At 36.6% G+C, this 24,018-nt stretch overlaps 1 protein-coding gene across 2 annotated transcripts in view; it reads right to left on the reverse strand.

Moving 5' to 3' along the window:
- LOC137638844 (uncharacterized) overlaps positions 1 to 24,018 on the reverse strand; it is a 123,518-nt gene that overhangs the window by 35,172 nt on the left and 64,328 nt on the right. For both annotated transcript variants that reach the window (XR_011044197.1, XM_068371253.1), the window contains exons 17-18: positions 23,432 to 23,596; positions 22,445 to 22,927 (exon numbers count right to left, since the gene is read on the reverse strand). Coding sequence is in view for 1 of the 2 variants with exons in the window: in XM_068371253.1 (XP_068227354.1) it covers positions 22,445 to 22,927; positions 23,432 to 23,596 (648 nt within the window). In the remaining variant the exon portion in view is untranslated. The remainder of the gene's footprint in view (positions 1 to 22,444; positions 22,928 to 23,431; positions 23,597 to 24,018) is intronic.

Here is a 24,018-nt window from a genome sequence, read left to right on the forward strand (position 1 = left end):
CCAATACTCTTTCCTTCCTACAAAACCCAATAATCTTTCCTTCCTACATAACCCAAATAGTCTTTCCTTCCTACACAAACCAATACTCATTCCTTCCTACATACAGTAGGTCAATACGCTTTACTTCTCACACAAGCCAATACACTTCCTTCCCAACTTAAACCAATAATCTCCTTTCCCTCCCGCATAAGTCAATACACTTTCCTTCCTAAATAACCAAATATTCTCTCCTTACGCAAGTCAATAATCTTTCCTACCTACACAACCCAATACCCTTTCCTTCATACACAAGCCAATAATCTTTCCTTCCTACACAACCCAATACTCTTTCCTCCCTACACAACCCAAGACTCTTTCCTTCCTACACAATACAATACTCTTTCCTTCATACTCAAGCCAATATTCTTTCCTTCCTAGACAAGCCAATGCTCTTTTCTTCTTACACAAATCAATACTCATTCATTCCTACATAAGCCAATCATCTTTCTTTCCTACACAAGCCAATATTCTTTCCTTCCTAAACAAGCCAATGCTCTTTCCTTGCTACACAAATCAATACTCATTCCTTCCTACACAAGCCAATCATCTTTCCTTCCTACACAAGCCAATATTCTTTCCTTCCTAAACAAGCCAATACTCTTTCCTTTCTACTCAAATCAATACTCATTCCTTCCTACACAAGCCAATCATCTTTCCTTCCTACACAACCCAATACTCTTTCCCTACTACACAATCCAATACTCTTTCCTTCTTACACAAGCCAACATTCTTTTCTTCCTTTACAAGTCAAAAAACTTTCCTTCCTACACTAGTAAAAAACCTTCTCCTTCTTACACAAACCAGTACCCATTCTTCCTACACAAGATAACTCTTCTTTCCTTCCTAGAAAAGCCAATACTCTTTCCTTCGTTCAAAACCCAATACTCTTTCCTTCCTCCACAAGCCAATAGTCTTTCCTTCCTTCACAAATCAATACTTTTTCCTTCTTACACAAACCAATACTTTTTCCTTCCAACACAAGCAACACTCTTTCTTTCCTTCAGAAGGTAAAACTATTTTCTTTCTTCACAAGCCAATACTCTTTTCTTCCCACACAAACCAATATTCTCTCCTTCCAACAAGAGCCAATACTTTTTTTCATTTCTAGAAAAGCTAATACGCTTTTCTTCATGCCAATATTCTTTCCTCTCTCCAGAAATTACTCCTCCCTTCCTACACAAGCCAATACACTTTCCTTCCTTCAAAAGCCAATAATCTTTCCTTCCTAAACAACCCAATACTCTTTCCTTCCTCCAAAAGCCAATACACTTTCCTTCCTTCAAAAGCCAATACACTTTAATTCCGGCGCAACCCAATATTCTCTCTTATCTTGACAAGCCAATACTCATACCTTTCGAGACAACCCAATACTCTTTCTTTTCCAGACAAACCAATACTCCTTCCTTCCTTCATAAGACAATACTTTTTCGATCCTTCAAACATAAGTCAATAATCTTTTTTTTTCTTACTTCAGAAGCAAATACTTTTTTCTTACTTCAGAAGCAAATACTCTTTTCTTCCTACACAAGACTCTTTCCTTACTACACAAGCCAAGACTCTTTCCTTACTCCACAACCCAAAACTCATTCCTTCTTTCAAAAGCCAATGCTCTTTCCTTCCTAAACAAGCAAATACCCTTTCTCTCCTACGAAGGCCAATACTCTTTCGTTACTACACAAGCTAATACTAATTCCTTCATATACGAGTCAATATTTCTTTCCTACATAAACCAAGACTCTTTCCTTTCTTCAAGTCAATACTTTTCCTTCGTACACAATTCAATACTCTTTCCTTCCTACATAAACCAAGACTCTTTCCTTTCTTCAAACTAATACTTTTCCTTCGTACACAATTCAATACTCTTTCCTTCCTACACAAGGCAATACTTTTCCTTTCTGAGCAACCAAATACTCATCATTTATTGCATAAGCCAATACTCTTTCCTTACTACACAAGACAAAGCTCTTTCCTTCATATACAAGTACAAAACTCTTTCCTTCCTACACAAGCCAATAAACTTTCCTTCCGGGACAAACAAATGCTCTTTCCTTGGTACACAAGCCAATACACTTCTTTCTCTCCTGAATAAGTCATACTCTTTCTTTCCTTCAAAACCAAATACTCCTTCCTTTCTACAAAAGCAAATACTCTTTCCTTCCTTCACAAGCTAATACTTTCGTTTTTCCTCTTACACAAGCTACACAAGCCAATACTCTTTCCTTTCCACAAAACAAAATACTCCTTCCTTCCAACACAAACCCATATTCTTTCTTTCCTAAAAAAAAGCCAATACTCCTTCCTTTCTACACAAGCCAGTACTTTTTTTTCTACAAATGCCAATATTCTTTCCTCCCTATACAGGCCAATACTCTTTCTTTCCTACATAAGCCAATGCTCTTTCCTTCCTTCACAACCCAATGTCTTCCCTTCCTACAAGAGCCAATAATCTAATATTTTTTTTTCACAATACAAGCCAATACTCTCCTTTCCCTCCAACACAAATCGATACTCTTTTCTTCCTACACAACCCAATGCTCTTCCCTCCCTACACAACCCAATACTCTTTCCTTCCTACACAAGCCAATACTCTTTCCCTCCTACACAAGTCAATACTCTTTCCTTCGTCCACAAGCCAATACCCTTTCTCTCCAACACAAGCCAATACCTTCCTTTCCTTCCTACAGAAGTCAAAACTCTTTCTTTCCTGCGCAAGCTAATATATTTTCCTTCTGACACAAGGCAATACTCATCCCATCTTACATAAGTCAATACTATTTCCTTCCTACACAAGCCAAAACTCTTTCCTCACTACACAAGCCAAAGCTCTTTCCTTCTTACACAAACCAATACACTTTCCTTCCGGTACAAACTAATATTCTTTCCTTACTACACAAGACAAAGCTCTTTCCTTCATATACAAGTACAAAACTCTTTCCTTCCTACACAAGCCAATAAACTTTCCTTCCGGGACAAACAAATGCTCTTTCCTTGGTACACAAGCCAATACACTTCTTTCTCTCCTGAATAAGTCATACTCTTTCTTTCCTTCAAAACCAAATACTCCTTCCTTTCTACAAAAGCAAATACTCTTTCCTTCCTTCACAAGCTAATACTTTCGTTTTTCCTCTTACACAAGCTACACAAGCCAATACTCTTTCCTTTCCACAAAACAAAATACTCCTTCCTTCCAACACAAACCCATATTCTTTCTTTCCTAAAAAAAAAGCCAATACTCCTTCCTTTCTACACAAGCCAGTACTTTTTTTTCTACAAATGCCAATATTCTTTCCTCCCTATACAGGCCAATACTCTTTCTTTCCTACATAAGCCAATGCTCTTTCCTTCCTTCACAACCCAATGTCTTCCCTTCCTACAAGAGCCAATAATCTAATATTTTTTTTTCACAATACAAGCCAATACTCTCCTTTCCCTCCAACACAAATCGATACTCTTTTCTTCCTACACAACCCAATGCTCTTCCCTCCCTACACAACCCAATACTCTTTCCTTCCTACACAAGCCAATACTCTTTCCCTCCTACACAAGTCAATACTCTTTCCTTCGTCCACAAGCCAATACCCTTTCTCTCCAACACAAGCCAATACCTTCCTTTCCTTCCTACAGAAGTCAAAACTCTTTCTTTCCTGCGCAAGCTAATATATTTTCCTTCTGACACAAGGCAATACTCATCCCATCTTACATAAGTCAATACTATTTCCTTCCTACACAAGCCAAAACTCTTTCCTCACTACACAAGCCAAAGCTCTTTCCTTCTTACACAAACCAATACACTTTCCTTCCGGTACAAACTAATATTCTTTCCTTACTACACAAGACAAAGCTCTTTCCTTCATATACAAGTACAAAACTCTTTCCTTCCTACACAAGCCAATAAACTTTCCTTCCGGGACAAACAAATGCTCTTTCCTTGGTACACAAGCCAATACACTTCTTTCTCTCCTGAATAAGTCATACTCTTTCTTTCCTTCAAAACCAAATACTCCTTCCTTTCTACAAAAGCAAATACTCTTTCCTTCCTTCACAAGCTAATACTTTCGTTTTTCCTCTTACACAAGCTACACAAGCCAATACTCTTTCCTTTCCACAAAACAAAATACTCCTTCCTTCCAACACAAACCCATATTCTTTCTTTCCTAAAAAAAAAGCCAATACTCCTTCCTTTCTACACAAGCCAGTACTTTTTTTTCTACAAATGCCAATATTCTTTCCTCCCTATACAGGCCAATACTCTTTCTTTCCTACATAAGCCAATGCTCTTTCCTTCCTTCACAACCCAATGTCTTCCCTTCCTACAAGAGCCAATAATCTAATATTTTTTTTTCACAATACAAGCCAATACTCTCCTTTCCCTCCAACACAAATCGATACTCTTTTCTTCCTACACAACCCAATGCTCTTCCCTCCCTACACAACCCAATACTCTTTCCTTCCTACACAAGCCAATACTCTTTCCCTCCTACACAAGTCAATACTCTTTCCTTCGTCCACAAGCCAATACCCTTTCTCTCCAACACAAGCCAATACCTTCCTTTCCTTCCTACAGAAGTCAAAACTCTTTCTTTCCTGCGCAAGCTAATATATTTTCCTTCTGACACAAGGCAATACTCATCCCATCTTACATAAGTCAATACTATTTCCTTCCTACACAAGCCAAAACTCTTTCCTCACTACACAAGCCAAAGCTCTTTCCTTCTTACACAAACCAATACACTTTCCTTCCGGTACAAACTAATATTCTTTCATTCCTACATAAGCCAATACTAAATACTCTTCTTTCCTTCCTAAACAAGTCCTTACTCATTTCGCCTCACAAAAGCCAATAATCTATCTTTCCATTACAAGACATAACTCTCCTTTCTCTCCTACACAAGTCAATAGTCCTTCCTTTCTACTAAAACCAATACTCTTTTCTTCCTACACAAGCCAATACTCTTTCCCTCCTACACAACTCAATACTCTTTCCTTCCTAAACAACCCAATACTCTTTCCTTCATACACAAAACAATATCCCCTTTCCTTTCTACACAAGCCAATACTCTCTCCTTCCTACATGCGTTAATACTCTTTCCTTCCCACACGAGTTAATACTTTTACCTTCCCACACGAGCCAATACTCTTTCCTTCTTACACGAGCCAATATACTTTTTACAGGTAAATATTCTTTCCTTCCTCCACAACAAGTTACTCCTACTTTCTTGCAAAAGGCAATACACTTCCCTTCATTCGAAAGCTATCACAGTTTAATTCCTGCGCACGCCAATATTCTTCCCAAACTTGACAAGCCAATACTCTTTCCTTTTAAGACAAACCAATATTCTTTCCTTTCTAGACAAGCCAATACTCTTTCCTTTCTAGATAAGCCAATACTCTTTCCTTTCTAGACAAGCCAATACTCTTTCCTCTCTAGACAAGCCAATATTCATTCCTTTCTAGAAAAGCCAATACTCTTTCCTTTCTAGGCAAGCCAATACTATTTCCTTTCTAGACAAGCCAATAGTCTTTCCTTTCTATAAAAGCCAATACTCTTTCCTTTCTAGAAAAACCAATACTCTTTCCTTTCTAGATAAACCAATACTCTTTCCTTTCTAGGCAAGCTAGAGTATCTGCTTGCCTAGAAAGGAAAGAGTATTTCTAGACAAGCCAATATTCACTCGTTTCTTGAAAAGCCAATACTCTTTTCTTTCTTGACAAACCAATACTCTTTCCTTTCTTGACAAACCAATACTCTTTCCTTTCTTGACAAACCAATACTCTTTCCTTTCTAGGCAAGCAGATACTCTTTCCTTTCTAGACAAGCCAATATTCACTCCTTTCTGGACAAGCCAATACTATTTCCTTTCTAGACAAACCAATACTCTTTTCTTTCTAGTCAAATTAATACACTTTCCTTTCTTGACAAGCCAATACTCTTCCCTTTCTAGACAAGCAAATAATCTTTCCTTTCTTGACAAGCCAATACTCTTTCCTTTCTTGACTAGCCAATACTCTTCCCTTTCTAGACAAGATAATAATCTTTCCTTTATAGACAAACCAATACTCTTTCCTTTCTAGACTAACCAATACTCTTTTCTTTCTTGGCAAACCAATACTCTTTCCTTTCTTGACAAACCAATATTCTTTCCTTTCTAGGTAAGCAGATAGTCTTTCCTTTCTAGACAAGCCAATATTCACTCCTTTCTAGACAAGCCAATATTCACTCCTTTCTTTCTAGACAAACCAATACTCTTTTCTTTCTAGTCAAGTTAATACACTTTCCTTTCTTGCCAAGCCAATACTCTTCCCTTTCTAGGCAAGCTAATAATCTTTCCTTTCTTGACAAGCCAATACTCTTTCCTTTCTAGACAAGCAAATAATCTTTCCTTTATAGACAAACCAATACTCTTTCCTTTCTAGACAAACCAATACTCTTTCCTTTCTAGTCAAGTTAATACACTTTCCTTTCTTGACAAGCCAATAATCTTCCCTTTCTAGACAAGCCAATAATCTTCCCTTTCTAGACAAGCCAATAATCTTCCCTTTCTAGACAAGCCAATACTCATTCCTTTCTAGACAAACCAATACTCTTTCCTTTCTAGACAAGCCAATACTCTTTCCTTTCTAGACAAGCCAATACTCTTTCCTTTCTAGACAAGCCAATACTCTTTCCTTTCTTGAGAGACCAATACTCTTTCCTTTCTAGACAAGCCTATACTCTTTCCTTTCTTGAGAGACCAATACTCATTCCTTTCTAGACAAACCAATACTCTTTCCTTTCTAGACAAGCCAATACTCTTTCCTTTCTAGACAAGCCAATACTCTTTCCTTTCTAGACAAGCCAATACTCTTTCCTTTCTTGAGAGACCAATACTCTTTCCTTTCTTGAGAGACCAATACTCTTTCCTTTCTAGACAAGCCAATACTCTTTCCTTTCTAGACAAGCCAATACTCTTTCCTTTCTAGACAAGCCAATACTCTTTCCTTTCTTGAGAGACCAATACTCTTTCCTTTCTAGACAAACCAATAATCTTCCCTTTCTAGACAAGCCAATACTCTTTCCTTTCTAGAGAGACCAATACTATTTCCTTTATAGGCAAACCAATACTCTTTCCTTTCTAGACAAATCAATACTCTTTCCTTTCTGGAGAGACCAATACTCTTTCCTCTCTAGACAAGCCAAAACTCTTTCCTTTCTAGACAAACCAATACTCTTTCCTTTCTAGACAAGCCAATACTCTTTCCTTTCTAGACAAACCAATACTCTTTCCTCTCTGGAGAGACCAATACTCTTTCCTTTCTAGACAAGCCAAAACTCTTTCCATCCTGCAAAAGCAAATACTCTTTTCTTACTACACAGGCCAATACTCTTTCCATCCTACAGAGGCCAATATTCTTTCTTTCCTTCATAAGCCAAGTCACGTTCCTTCCTATACAAGGTATTACTCGTTCTTTCCTACACAATCCTAAACTTTCACCTTTCTCCACGAAATAATACTCTTTCTTTCCAACACAAGCCAATACTCTTTCCTTTCTACAGAAGCCAATATATTTTTTTCTCTACACAATCTAATACTAATTTTTTTCTTCAGTAGCCAATTCTATTTAATCCCTTTAGAAGCCAATACTCTTTCCATCCTTCACAAGCCAGTACTCTTTTCTTTTTACATAATCCAATATTTTTTCCTTCCTTCAAAGTCCAATGTCCTATCATTTATACACAAGCTAATACTCTTTCGTTTCTAGACAAGCCAATATTCTCTCCTTCCTTCACATGGCTATACTTTTTTTCCGCCTTTGAAAGTCAATACACTTTCCTTCCTACACAAACCAATAATCCTTTCTTCATATACAAGCCAATACAGTCTCCTTCTTACACAAGCCATCATACTTTCCTTTCTACATGAGCCAATACACTTTCCTTCCTTCACAAACCAATACTCCTTCCTTCCTTCCTTTGCAAACCAATACCCTTTCCTTCATACACAAGCCGATACGCATTCCTTCCTTCACAACAAAATACTTCTTCCTTCCATCATATCCCAATACTCTCTCCTTCCTACGCAAGCCATTACACTTACATTCCTACACAAGCCAATAATCTTTCCTTCCTTCACAAACAATACACTTTCTTTCCCTCACAAGACAATACACTTTCTTTCCCTCACAAGCAGATATACTTTCTTTCCCTCACAAGCCGATATACTTTCTTTCCCTCACAAGCCGGTATACTTTCTGGCTTTTTAAGCCAATACACTATCCTTCCTACACAAGCCAATGCCCTTTCCTTACTTCACAAGTCAATAGTCCTTCCTTCCTTGACAGCCCAATACTCTCTCCTTCCTACACAAGCCCATACACTTTCCTTTCTACAAAATCCAATACACTTTCCTTCCTACACAAGCCAATTCTCTTTCCTTCTAACACAAGTCAATACAGTTTCTTTCCTACATAAGCCCATATTCTTCCATTACTGCATAAGCCAATACTCTTTCCTTCCTACACAAGACAACACAATTTCCTTCCGGCACAAACAAATACTCTTTCCTTGGTACACAAGCCAATACTCTTCTTTCCATCCTAAACAAGTCAATACTCTTTCCTTCCTTCACAACCCAATTCTTTTTCCTTCCTACACAAGCCAATACTCTTTCCATCTTTTACAAGCAATACCCTAATTTCCCTCCTACACTAGTCAATACTCTTTTCTTCTTACACAACCCAATACTCTTTCCTTCCAACAAAAGCCAATATTCTCCTTTCCCTCCTAAACAAAATTATATTCTTTCCTTCCTACACAATCCAATATTCGTCTCTTCTTACACAAGCCAATGCTCTTTCCTTCCTTCACAAGCCGATACTTTTTCCTTCCTATAAGAGTTAATACGCTTTCCTTCCTACACGAACCAATACTCCTTTCTTTAGGCCAGTATTCTTTCCTTTCTCTACAAAAAAATACTCCTTCTTTCTTACACAAGCCAATACATTCTTATTTCTGCGCAAGCCAATATTCTTTCCTATCTTGGCAAGCCAACACTTTCCTTTCTAGACAAGCCAATACTCTTTCTTTTCTATATAAGCCAGTAATCATTCCTAACTAGACAAGCGAATACTCTTTCCTTTCTAGATAAACCAATACTCTTTCCTTTCACTATAAGAAAATATACAATACTTTTTCTTTCCTACACAAGTCAAAACTATTTCATTCCTTCACAGCCCAAAGCTATTTACTTCTTCCTAAGTCAATACTCTTTCCTTCCTCCACAAACCAATACTCTTTCCTTCCTACACAAGACAACACTCTTTCCTTCCTACTCCAGCAAAAACCATTTCCTTCTTACACAAGCCAATACACTTTCCTTCCGGCACAAACAAATACTCTTTCCTTGGCACACAAGCATATACTCTTCTTTTCATCCTAAGCAAGTCAATACTCTTCTTTCCATCTTAAAAAAGTCAATACTCTTTCCTTACTTCAAAAGGCGAAACTACTTCTTTTCTTCCCAAGAAAATACTCTTTCCCTTCTACATAAGCCAATAGATTTTTCCGTCCTAAACGTGACAATACTCTTTCCTTCCTACACAAAATGATTACTCTTTTCTTCCTAGAAAAGATCATACTCTTTCCTTCCTACACAAGGCAATACTCTTTCCTTCCTACACAAGGCAATACTCTTTCCTTCCTACACAAGACAATACTCTTTTCTTCCTACACAAGACAATACTCTTTTCTTCCTACAAAAGACAATACTCTTTCCTTCCTGTAAAAGACAATACGCTTTCCTTCCTACATAAGGCAATACTCTCTCCTTCCTACAAATAGCAATACTCTTTTCTTCCTACACAAGACAAAACTCTTTCCTTCCTATAAAAGACAATACTCTTTCCTTCCTACAAATAGCAATACTCTTTCCTTCCTACACAAGACAATACTCTTTCTTTCCTACACAAGACAATACTCTTTTCTTCCTACAAAAGACAATACTCTTTCCTTCCTATAAAAGACAATACTCTTTCCTTCCTATAAAAGACAATACTCTTTCCTTCCTACAAATAGCAATACTCTTTCCTTCCTACACAAGACAATACTCCTTTCTTCCTACACAAGACAATACTCTTTCTTTCCTACACAAGACAATGCTCTTTTCTTCCTACAGAAGACAATACTCTTTCCTTCCTACACAAGACAATACTCTTTTCTTCCTACACAAGGCAATACTCTTTTCTTCCTACACAAGACAATACTCTTTCCTTCCTACACAAGACAATACTCTTTCCTTCCTACACAAGACAATACTCTTTTCTTCCTACACAAGACAATACTCTTTTCTTCCTACACAAGACAATACTCTTTCCTTCCTACACAAGACAATACTCTTTCCTTCTTACACAAGACAATACTCTTTCCTTCCTACACAAGACAATACTCTTTTCTTCCTACACAAGACAATACTCTTTCTTTCCTACACAAGACAATACTCTTTCTTTCCTACACAAGACAATACTCTTTCCTTCCTACACAAGACAATACTCTTTCCTTCCTACACAAGACAATACTCTTTCCTTCCTACACAAGACAATACTCTTTCCTTCCTACACAAGACAATACTCTTTCCTTCCTACACAAGACAATACTCTTTCTTTCCTACACAAGACAATACTCTTTCCTTCCTACACAAGACAATACTCTTTCCTTCCTACACAAGACAATACTCTTTCTTTCCTACACAAGACAATACTCTTTCCTTCCTACACAAGACAATACTCTTTCTTTCCTACACAAGACAATACTCTTTTCTTCCTACACAAGACAATACTCTTTCCTTCCTACAAAAGACAATACTCTTTCCTTCCTATAAAAGACAATACTTTTTCATTCCTACAAATGGCAATACTCTCTCCTTCCTACAAATAGCAATACTCTTTCCTTCCTACAAAAGACAATACTCTTTCTTTCCTACACAAGACAATACTCTTTCCTTCCTACAAAAGACAATACTCTTTCCTTCCTATAAAAGACAATACTCTTTCCTTCCTACAAATGGCAATACTCTCTCCTTCCTACAAATAGCAATACTCTTTCCTTCCTACACAAGACAATACTCTTTCCTTCCTACACAAGACAATACTCTTTCCTTCCTACACAAGACAATACTCTTTCCTTCCTACACAAGACAATACTCTTTCCTTCCTACACAAGACAATACTCTTTCCTTCCTACAAAAGACAATACTCTTTCCTTCTTATAAAAGACAATACCCTTTCCTTCCTACAGAAGACAATACTCATTCCTTCCTACACAGGAACATACTCTTTCCTTCCTAGACAATGAAATACTCTTTCCTTCTTACACAAGACAATACTCTTTCCTTCCCACACAAGACCATACTCTTTCCTTCTTACACAAGGCAATACTCTTTCCCTCCTACACAAGCCAATAGTTCTTTCCCTCCTACACGAGATAATTCTCTTTCCTTCCTACACAGGGCAATACTCTTTCCTTCTTACACAGACAATACTCTTTCCCTCCTACAAATGGCAATATTCTTTCCTTCCTACACAAGACAATACTCTTTATTTCCTACAAAACACAATACTTTTTTTCCTACGCAAGGCAATACTCTTTCCCTCCTACACGAGACTATTCTCTTTCCTTCCTATACAGGGCAATACTCTTTCCTTCCTACACGAGAAAATACTCTTTACTTCCTACACGAGACAATACTCTTTCCTTCCTACACAGACAATACTCTTTCCTTCCTACAGACAATACTCTTTTATTCCTACACAAGGCAATACTTTTTCCTTCCTACACAAGGCAATACTCTTTCCTTCCTACACAAACCAATAGCTCTTTCCCTTCTACACGAGACAATTCTCTTTCCTTCCTACACAAGGCAATAGTCTTTCCTTCCTACACGAGACAATACTCTTTCATTCTTACTGAGATAATACTCTTTCCTTCCTACACAGACAATACTCTTTTCTCCCTAAACCAGGTAATACTCTTTCCCTCCAACACAAGCCAATATCTCTTTCCATTCTACACGAGACAATTCTCTCTCCTTCCTACACAGACAATACTCTTTTCTCCCTACACCAGGCAATAGTCTTTTCCTCCAACACAAGCCAATATCTCTTTCCAATTTACAAGAGACAATTCTCTCTCCTTCCTACACAAGGCAATACTCTTTCCTTCCCACACGGGACAATACTCTTTCCTTCCTACACAGACAATACTCTTTTCTTCCTACACAAGCCAATATTCTTTCCTTTCTAGACAAACCAGTACTTTCTCCTTCCTACATAAGCCAATGCTTCTTTCTTTCTAGACAGCCCAAAACATTTTCCTTTGTGGACGAGCTATTACTCTTCCCTTTCCAGACAAGCCAATACTCTTTCCTTTCTAGAGAAGACAATACTCTCTCTTCCCTTCAAATGCCAATACTCGTTCCGTTTTAAAAATCCAATACTCTTTCCTTCCTCCACAAGCCAATACTCTTTCCTTTCTACACAAACCAATACTCTTTCCATTCTTAACAAGCCAATAGTCTTTTTTTCCTACACAAACCAATGCCTTCCCTTTCTTTACAAACGAATACTCTTTCTTTCCTGCAAAAGCATATACTCTATCCTTCCTGCACATGCCAATACTCTTTCTTTTCTAGACAAGTCAATACTCTTTCCTTACTACAGAAACCAAGACTCTTTATTTCCTACACAAGCCAATTTTCTTTCCTTCCTTTACAAGCCAAAGTACGTTCCTTCCTACACAAGCTATTACTCGTTCTTTCCCATGCATGCCATTACTCTTTCCTTTTCTTCACAAGCCCATACTCTTTCCTTCCTTCAAAAGCCAATACTCTTTTCTTTTTACACAAGCCAATTTTCTTTCTTGCCTACACAAGCCAATGCTCTTTCACGCCTAGACAAGTCAATATTCTTTCCTTTCTACACAAGCCAATACTTTTCCCTTCCTTCACAAGCGAATGCCCATTCTTTCCTACAAAAGTCAATACAATGTCATTCCTTCACAAGAAAATACTCTCTCCATTCTACACAAGCAAATACTCTTTCATTTCTACATAAGCCAATACTCTTTCTTTCTTTCACAAGACTATACTTTATTCTCCTTTAAAGGCCATTTCACTCCCCTTCCTTCACAAGCTAATAATCCTTTCCTCATATACAATCCAATACAGTTTTCTTCATACAAAAGCCAATACACATTCCTTCCTTCACAACCCAATACTCCTTCTTTCCTTCCCAACCCAATACATTTTCCTTGATATACAAGCCAATAAACTTTCTTTCTTTCACAAGCCAATACTCTCTCCTTTCTACACAAGCCAATGCACTATCCTTCCTTCACAAGCTAACACACTTACTTTCCCTCACAAGCCAATATACTTTCTTTCCTTCTTAAGCCAATACACTATCCATCCTACACAAGCCAAGACTCTCTCCTTACCTCACAAGCCCAAATTGCTCCTTCCTACACAATCCAATACAATTTCTTTCCTATACAAGCAAATACTCTTTCCTTCGTACACAAGCCAATAACCTTTCCTTCCTACACAAGCCAATACTTTTCTTTCCTTCACAAACCAATTCCGTTTTTTCCTACACATGCCAATACCTATGCCTTCCTACACATGCCAATACCTATGCCTTCCTTCACATGCCAATACACTTTTCTTCTTACAAAAGCAAAGACTCGTTCTCTTCTACACAACCAAATATTCTTTCCTTCCTTCACAAGCCAATACTCTCTTTTTTCTACATAATCTAATACTTTTCTTCTAATTTGAATAATTTGATACTGTCTCTTTTCTTTGAATCACCTACTCTATTCTATCTGCTCTATAAACCATCCTCTCCTTTCCGAATTGCCCAATCTCCTTAATATTTGATATCTACTCAATTCAATATCTGACATTCTCTTTCCTATGCATTCTGATGCTTTTTGGTTTCTCACCTATCTAATCAAGTCTCCATTTTAAATGATCAGAATTTATTAACCTTGTATAAAGGCCGAATCCCTTTTATTTTCCACATAATCAAAATCTCGCTTCTTTGAGTTTTCTAGTGCTCTGTTTTTTTTACCTAATCTGATCTTCTCCTTTCTTTTAATTCTCTCTGGTTTCTTTTTGAACTTATCGCTCTCTCGTCTCCTACCCTATCCAATTCCCTCTCTTTTCTGCAAGTTTCGGTGTTCGCTATCTTCCTCTTTCCTTCCAACATGATTTTATCTCTTCATCTTGGTACAAAATCAAACCGACTTTTGTTATACGATCCAATTCCCTCTCTTTGCTTCACAAGCTCATCACTTTTCTTATGCAATCAAAATACCTTTCCTTCATATGGAATTTGATCTTCTCTCCTTTCCATGCGATACAATCCTCTAAACTTTGCCAGCAATCCAATGTTATTTTCTACTAAGTCTCATGCCCTTTACTTTCTAGATTATACAATCCCTCTCATTTCTACACAATCCCGTCCAATCAATTCAAAGTTTCTTTCTAAAAAAGACAATCCCTTGCTTTACTCTATTTGATTTTTAATAGTGGAACGTATTGGAAATTAACATCGTATCCCCATAACAATATATAGTCTATTTCAAAGCATCAAGAATGTCTTAAAATATTTAAATTTTAAACAGCAGATGAAATGGAAACTTTGATATAACGCTCAGAAAATAATTCGAAAGAATATTCATCACGAACCGCGTAGTTAAACCCCACGAGGAAACCATAATTGCCTTTAAGCCAAATCGTTAGCAACATTTAATCTCAATCATTATTCATGCTCGATCTAAGATTTTGGTAATAAAAGGTTTATCTCCTTGTAACAAATATAATCATTTTCGTTACTATGTACATACTAAGCTATCTGAAGTCACACGCCAAAAGGATTATACTGTACCTTATAAAAACCGCAAATTCTCATCCTTTTTCCCACTCTTCTATAAGACCTAATTCTACTCGTTGCATGATCGGATCTCTTTTGTTTTCTAAGCATTAACTTGAATCTTTCATACGTGATTCAATAATCTCCACTTTCTACAAAACCCAATAGGTTTTCTCTATGCAATCAGTTTTTTCTCCTCACTAATGCCTTCCATTCTTTCCAACATTCTAATGGTATCCGCTATTTTCTTTGTTTGTAACCCAAAGTTACAGGCAATCTGATCTTATCTTCTTTCTATGTTATCTGATATCTTATCCTTTCAGTGTTTTTTTTTTTCTTTTTATGTCATCTGATCTGTTCTCCCTCTTAGTTAACTGATCTTTTCTCAGTTTCATGTCATCTTATCTATTCGTCTCTCTATGTTATCTGATATTTTATCCTCTTAATGTCCTCTGATTTTTCTCCTTTTTATGTCATCTGATATCTTATCATATGTATGTTATCTGATCTTTCCCTCTTCCTATGTCATTTGATCTTTTCTTTTTCCTATGTCATCTGATCTCTTCTCCTTTCTTAGTTATCTGATGTGTTCTCCTTATTATGTATTCTGGACTGCTCTCCTTTTTATGTTTTCTTATCTTGCCTACTTATGTTTTCTGATCTGTTTCCCTGTCTAAGTCATACGATGTAGTCTCCTTACGTACTCTGACCTGCTGTTCACCTTTCTTATCTATTTGATCTTTTCTTCTTTTCATGTTATCCGATCTGTTCTTTTCAAGTTACCTGATCTTTTCTCCTTTTTATGTCATTTGATTTTTTCCTCCTTCTCAGTTATATGATGCTTTCCTCCTTTTTGTGTCACATCATCTTCTCTTTTTTTCTATGTTAATTGATACTTTCTCTTTTTTATGTCATCTACTGTGTTTTCTTTTTCATGTTATTATGTCATTTACTCCTTTTAAAGCGATCCATTTTTTATCCTTTTGATGGGATCCGATACTTTCTGCTATCAAAGCAATTAATAATTTTTACCTGGTCTTTTTTTTATGAGATTCATTCTTTCCTCCTTTCAGTTCAACCGGAATTTTCTTTCTTGTCCTTTCTATGTAATCTCCTTTCAATATAATCTGATCTCTAATTTTTCATACGATCAGATTTCTCCTTTATTATTATTATTATTATTATTATTATTATTATTATTATTAATTGCTAAGCTACAACCCTAGTTGGAAAAGCAAGATGCTATAAGTACAGGGGCCCCAATAGGGAAAATAGCCCAGCAAGGAAAGGAAACAAGGAAAAATTAAATATTTTAAAAACAGTAACATTAAAATATATATTTTCTATGTAAACTATAAATGCTTTAACAAAACAAGAGGAAGAGAAATTGGATATAATAGTGTGCCCGAATGTACCCTCAAGCAAGAGAACTCTAACCCAAGACAGTGGAAGACCATGGTACATAGGCTATGGCACTACCCAAGACTAGAAAAGAAAGCTTTGATTTTGGAGAGTCGTTCTCCTAGAAGAGCTGCTTACCATAACTAAAGAGCCTCTTCTACCCTTACCAAGAGTAAAGTGGCTACTGAAAAATTACATTGCAGTAGTTAACCCCTTGGGTGAAGAAGAATTGTTTGGCAATCTCATTGTTATCAGGTGTATGAGGACAGAGGATAATCTGTAAAGAATAGGCCAGACTATTTGGTGTATGTGTAGGCAAAGCGAAAGAACCTTAACCAGAGAGAAGGATCCAATGTAGTACTTTCTGGCCAGTCAAAGGATCCCATAACTCTCTTTCGATGAGATCTAATCTTTTCTCGTTTCTAAGCATCCCAGTCTTACATAATTTCTAAATGATAAGATGCCTCATTTATACGATATATATTCTCTTCCATTCCCGCTTTCCCCGCCGTTTTATTCTCTTAAAGATTCCATTTAATCCAATAGTCTCGCATTTCTACGGGATCCGATTCTCTCTCTCCCTTTATTTCGATTAAATCCTTAGTACTTCACCATAAAAACCAGTCTACACATTGCTATTGTTATTATTACTGCTATTATTATTTGCTAATACTGTTATTTACGGTGGCTACTGTCGCATCAGTGTGCACTTACATCGTGGAAACATTTCACATCACGCCAGTTATTTCTGTTTTGGATTTTGGTCTGTTCCAACAATTGCATATTCGGCAGCACGGCTTCAAAGAAAGGCGAGGTTGTTTGCTTTCCGCCAATATCTATGAAGAGTTGAACATACCGATTGATGTAATTCTGGACGATTTCTCTTGGAAACTCAGTTATTCCAAGAGCCATCACGTCGAGGCCGTCCAGTTATTCACTAACCCTATGTACTGTACATTTTTCAACTTGATAATTGGTATGAATTTTCGTAAGTCCCATTTAAATTGCTCTAATGTTTTCTCAAAAGTCCTCTTATGATCTAGGTGGAAAAGTTATTCCTGTTGACATTGCCAAATGAACAAAACTTACTGTAGATATAGAAGTTTACTTAGAAAAAAAAAATAATCCATGACTATCACATTTACATATACAGTATTAGAAACTTTCGCAGGAATATCACCATTACATTGTTAATTTTACCCAGAAAAAATAACATCTATTTGGTGGTTTTATAAATTTAAAGCTTTCAAATCTCAAGAACTTGCAGCAAAAAGTTCCCTGAAACAGAGAACCGACAAAAATAGAGAGAGAGAGAGAGAGAGAGAGAGAGAGAGAGAGAGAGAGAGAGAGAGAGAGAGAGAGAGAGAGAGAGAGAGAGAGAGAGAATGGTCGTGTTTTACTGTATTTTAAATGTGGAATTATTGTTGTTAGGCTATAGTACCACCTTCCATTTAAAAAGGGTTATATGTTAGTTAATGTCATATGCGCAAGATTAGCACATATTTATACTTTATTCATACGAAAGCATTCGCATACAATTACAAAAATTATGTTAAAAATACATACCTGGATACATATATACAGGTTATGTATAGTGTATAGCTAAGTACTGTATCTCTTTAACCAAGAAGTATTTAAAAAAAAAAAAAAAGAAACCTGGAAATAAAAGATTAAACAAACCATGCTAAATCCTACTTTAAATTTAACAAGTAGTGTATATCTAACGCTATAGGCTACAAACAAGATATATATATATATACTTCGACTAATATGGATTTACTCTTATCTACACTACAAAATTGGCAACATAATGGTGTTTAGTGTAAGCAAATTAATATTAACTGGATATTAATATTAATTACAGTTTATTAGATACTGTGAAAACAAGCAAGACAACAAATCAGTATGATCTAAAAGTAGTTATTAGTGTATTGATGTAGGATTTGAATACACAAACAACAGCAAAAGCAAAACAAATAAAATCAAATTAAATCATATCTTTTTAGTGAGGCAGATTTGCACCGACTCGCAGCGGTGCCCCTTTAGCTCGGAAAAGTTTCCCGCTTGCTGATTGGTTGGACAAGATGATTCTAACCAATCAGATAGAAGGAAACTTTTCCGTGCTAAAAGGGCACCGCTGCGAGTCAGTGCAACTTACTTTTACTTTTACTTGTAGGGGTTTATTTCTCACCCTCCATCAGACACAAAAAGTCTGTTCAGACGGGCCTTGGTGTGTGGAAATAATTTCTCTCCAGTTAATATTTTATAAATGCGTCTCATTAAAAAAAATTGAGTATAACTGATTTTGTGCCAAAGATACTGTTAGTAGAGTAACGTGACGACGGCGAAATCTCAAGTGATGTGAGCGCAAATATTAATTGACTTTAAATTTCATAATTATCAATTAAATGAACTAAAAGTCAAATGAAATAAATTAGATAACAACTAAGACAGGTCTACTAACGCGTGTGTGTGTGTCAAGTGAATAATTGCACAATGTGTAAATAGGTTTAAAGGTCTCTCATGAATAGCTGGGGCAAGTGGCAGTGACATTGCCCTATCGAGTAGGACAATGCCCAAGGGACGGACCATATATACATATGATTTGCGCCCCAAGCCCCCTCTCCACCCAAGCTAGGACCAAGGAAGGCCAGGCAATAGCTGCTGATGACTCAGCAGATAGATCTATAAGCTCCCCCAAACCCCCCATCCTCAGCTCACCAGGACGCTGATTTTGCCACCTCAAAGAAGAGTTAAGGAGGATACATAATTTTTATTTATTCATAGTAATCATCAGGAAAATAGGTTTCCAGATGCAAACGACGGTAAAGTAAGATATACGGATTATTATCTAATTTAGATCTAAGCAATACTAAAAATTTTCTTCTGTATGGTTGTAAAAGTTGCAAATAAAATTTCCGAGAAATTTTAACAATAAAATTATCATCGATACGTAATATATTTCCCCTTAACTATTGAATATACAGTTTATTAATATTTCCTTTTTCCCTCTTGTTTTATGTTTCGGATTTCAAATGTAAGAATGGAAAAAAAAATTCTTATTCTCATCCCGTCCCCTCTTTTTCTCTACGCCTGTCTCTTATCAAAGATTCGTCTTTTTCTCCACTTCCATTAAACGCTTCGAATCTAAATAGAAATTCCAGGTTTTTTCTGTTCATAATTGTCCCTCTCAATTGGAAATCATTCTTTTTTCGGCGGATCTTCTTTAGTCACGAGTATAATTTCAATGAGATCATATCACATAATATTCATAATAACTCACACCTAGATACCATTTGATTGATTAAAAGTTATCTGGCGCTATCTATCCTGGTTAAGGGACATTTAAAAACCTGATATACTTTACTCATCAAATAATTTCAAGATATTTTCTTGAAACTAGATTCAAATGTTTTGAAGACCAATAGACCAAATTCCAAATCAACAGAACACAAGTTTAATTTCCCAACATCAGCTCTGAGTTGTGGCGATAGATAAATCGCCATCAATTAAATGCTGCTCACTCCACCCGAAGGCATCATCTTTAATATGATGTGCCTGAAAAACATTTCTCAGTTCGGGATCAAGAAAAAAAAACGAAGCCTAACCCTAGTCCTTCATCCTTTAATTGCAAAATTAATATAGTGGCCTTTTCAGAGTTTAATTTCCTCGATTTTTATTGGCAAAGAATTGACCAAGTCTTCATTAAAAAGAAAAAAAAACTTCTCGAGCAAATACGGATGGAGTGCGTCGAATTAGATGGCCTGAAGTAGAATACACATGTATAAATTTGAGAGAGAGAGAGAGAGAGAGAGAGAGAGAGAGAGAGAGAGAGAGAGAGAGAGAGAGAGAGAGAGAGAGAGAGATGTTGCTATGCCACACTTTAATGCGTTATGGTAACAACTATGGAGTTAGAGGCACAACATTCCCAACCAAAACTTACTGCAGCAAAGTGATGACGATTCAACCCCTTTTATAAAGTATTGTTCTCCTGTCGACAAAAGTTTTCCTCAAAGGGTTTCCGTGTAACCAGCGACCTAGCTCCCATTCTATATGAAGACTGACTTTATATCTGGTGTAAATCCATAAACTTATCCTAGTGATTAATGATTTATTACCATTACTGAATATCATTGTGATTGTCATTAATGTACGGTTTCCTTCAAAAATGTTTGCTCTCATGGCAAGTTATGAAGATTTCTAAAAACACCCCAATGGTACGATAGAAATATGGTTCTGATTCCCATAACTGTAGTACCATTTTTTATTCTACTATAGAATACATTAGACATTATATAATAGTTACTTGAAATTACTATGACATTGACTAAACGTTCATTTCATCAAAAGAGATGTTATCTATCGCATTGTGGAAATGCCAGATGTCGCCTTAGTTTGCCTCAATGTGTTCAGATATTCACGTAACCAGCTGTACATGCAGGATATACAACAAATGTGCCGGGTATAACTCCAATGAAGTTTATAGTAGACCAAGGTCTATATAATAGCAGACGACCATTGAACAGCTTACTACGTAAACAGCACGCGAAAGCCATACCAGTCATTGTAACGTATGAATCATCAGCACAGATAAGTAATGGTACTTTGCTGAGCACGAAGCCGTGAATTGTTGGGCGATCAACTGCCACAAAGCAATGAAGGAAACTAAACATGCAGCCACCTATGCTCTCGGACAACGCACCCTTTCGATGCGGAATTCTCTCACATTATCATTATTTCAACATTTATTTGGACAAAGTCCATTTATTCAACCAGTTATTGAAACATTAAGAAAGTAAATTTTTTTTCCCCCTGTATTCCACAACCCATTTCTTTATGATTTATACTATGGCAATAATCCCCATTAGGTTCTTTAACTAGAAAAGGTAGAGCCTCTCATTTTCTATCCTTTTTAGTGTTTCCATTAGTGAAGGCACTTATGAGAAAATGCGCCACCTACTGCATATAACAACAGAATAGCAATGAGAATCAGGTTAAGCCATACTTTGTCACAATGGAACTGTAGAATATAGAAGAGTAAAGAGTTTGATCTTGAGACGAAGTGGAAATTGATAGATAAGAAGATGGATATCTCCTTATTACAATTTGATTAAATGATATTTACGGTTTTTCATACCCAAAAGCAGGCAAGCAAATGAAAATTAATACTGTAAGTGGTGATGTTATTGAGAGAGAGAGAGAGAGAGAGAGAGAGAGAGAGAGAGAGAGAGAGAGAGAGAGAGAGAGAGAGAGAGAGAGAGAGAGAGAAGTTGGTTATTGAGCATTTTTCTCTCTTTTCTCTTAACAATTGTCCAGCCTTCCGACCACTAACTATATAACAACTTTAAAACCCAATAAAGTACTGCAGCTACTATATACCCAATACATTAGACCCCTTAACCACAAAATATTGTTTCTCAATCTACTTATCTGCTTATACTTTTGAAAAGGGAAAATAACTCAGATCAGTTGAAGGAAAATTTATATCCAAAGCTTAGAAGAATCATGCAAGAAATGCCTTACGAAAATGATAAGTCAACTCTACGTACACTACTAAACGAGACCAGGCAGTAGATTCTCAAAGGACCTTCTGACATTACGAGGTGGAAAGAAAAAAAAAAAAGGGAAATTCCCAGGAGATTTAGAGGGCCTTTGAGAAAACTCGATTCCCGTTGATAATTTTCTAAAAACTTGACTTTACTTCTACGATAAATCTTATCTAATGTCAGGTTTGCATTACCAAATAGCAGAGGTGTAACGTGCGAAAAATAAAATCCATAAAAATTCTTGAAATATCCTCGAAACTCAAAATAAAAAATGTCAGCTATTTGATGAGGAATGTTTGTTTGAGAATCCAAGTCCAGTTAGTCTACGTATAAATATGGAAGAAAATAAAGGCCAAGATGCAATTAATCGAAATATATTTAAGCTTAAAAAGAATATATATATACTGTATATATATACAATAGTCACTTTGGAAAATCAAGATGCATTAGTCAACCATGCAAGAACAAAAGCAAAGGCTATTCTAAATTCAACGATGCAAATCGTCTTGTGATTGCTGTCTGGCCCAGCATCCAAGGAATGGTGAACATCCTACCTTCTCCTTCACTGCCCGGAGGCCTCCGTCTGATTTCTTACTCTTGGGCACGTGCTCAGGACTGCTGCTGCCCCCATAATCATCTTCGCTGTGTTCTGGCAAGCTAATTTTGGGGAGGGGCTTACTCTGGGTACTGGTGATTGACCCCTGGTGGCTGATGCTGGGACTAGAGGCGTTGGAGCAATCGCTCTGAGTGTCCGGCCGTGTCTTCGAGGATCTCGCCATGGCCAAGGCACTCGCTATGATTTTGGCACCAGTTTTGCGCGACTTTGATGAGTGTGTGGGACTGCCACTGCAAGGCTGGGTTATGGAACTACTGTAAGAGGAGGAGTCGTTATCTACGGAAGGTGAATCCTGGTTGTATACGAGAGCAGACTCGCTCGATCTTCTGCAGTTTACGACCTCCTCTTGTGCTTCGGGTAAGCCGCTCGTGGTGTAGGACATGCTGTGAGAGGGAACTCTTGGCGGTGCTTCCTCTTCGTGCTGTAAAATATCACAGAACTGTATGACACCGAGAATACTCAAATGACAAATACGATGACATATAAATTAATACTAATATTTGCAATTGATATTGAACGGTTTGTAAAAGTTCTTGCCATGGAACGAGTTTATCTTGTGTGGCAGAAAAAAATCTAAATGTATTTCGGCTGAAAACATAGCAATGCGTTATTACTTTGTGATAAATTTACTCTTTATATATTACATATAATTTGCATAAAAAAAATATCAATACTTTTAAACGAAAGTTTTTATTATGAAGTTCAGAATCTCAGATTTAGGTCAACTGGTCAACTATAGAAGACTTTTGAAGTGAATAATGCATTCCTTTTAAAAATGCAGTAGTTCATGCGGATAAATAAATATGCATTCATTTTGTGAGGAAATCCAAATGATCACTGAAAGACAAATAGTTAAGGTATTAAGATGAAAAAAAGAAGAGTTAATCTAGTCGTTAAAATCTAATGGCCGCTCGCGTTCCTTTACCTCTCTCAGCGGGGATGGCTGAGGTAATATAATACCGGAATCTTCTCCAGACGAGGTGCCAGCATGCTCATCTCCTATGTGACAAGCATCATCAGATTTTGAGCCTTCTGATATAATACCGGTTGCGAGTGATGCTGATGCTGCACGGGCTGCTATGATTTGATGCTTTAGAAAAGAAATGTAAAGGATAATTTCATGCTTTATCGAAGACAAGTACTTTACAAGCTTGTGGTTATAATATATGCTTTGGGAAAAAAAATATCGCAAAACTCATAAGATAGGATTCAAATGACCGAGATTAACTTTGATGTAGAGGGAAAATATAATCTATAGATTGTATGATGCTTTGTGAAAGAATGTCAATAGCAAGCCAGATGGAAATATTTCATTGATGCTTTACAAGAAAAAATGACACGCAAAAGAATCAACCATTGATACTTTGCAAAATAACCTGATGCTTAAGAGGAAATTCTAGAAGTCTAATGCTTATGCAAAGAATTTATTTTGTTCTTTGAAAGAGATGCATTTTTAAAGGAGAGATGCTTCGTTGAAAGGAGAGATGCTTCACAAAATGTGAAATTAAATCT

The sequence above is a fragment of the Palaemon carinicauda genome, chromosome 3 (genome assembly GCF_036898095.1).
Source record: "Palaemon carinicauda isolate YSFRI2023 chromosome 3, ASM3689809v2, whole genome shotgun sequence".
Lineage (NCBI taxonomy): Eukaryota > Metazoa > Arthropoda > Malacostraca > Decapoda > Palaemonidae > Palaemon > Palaemon carinicauda.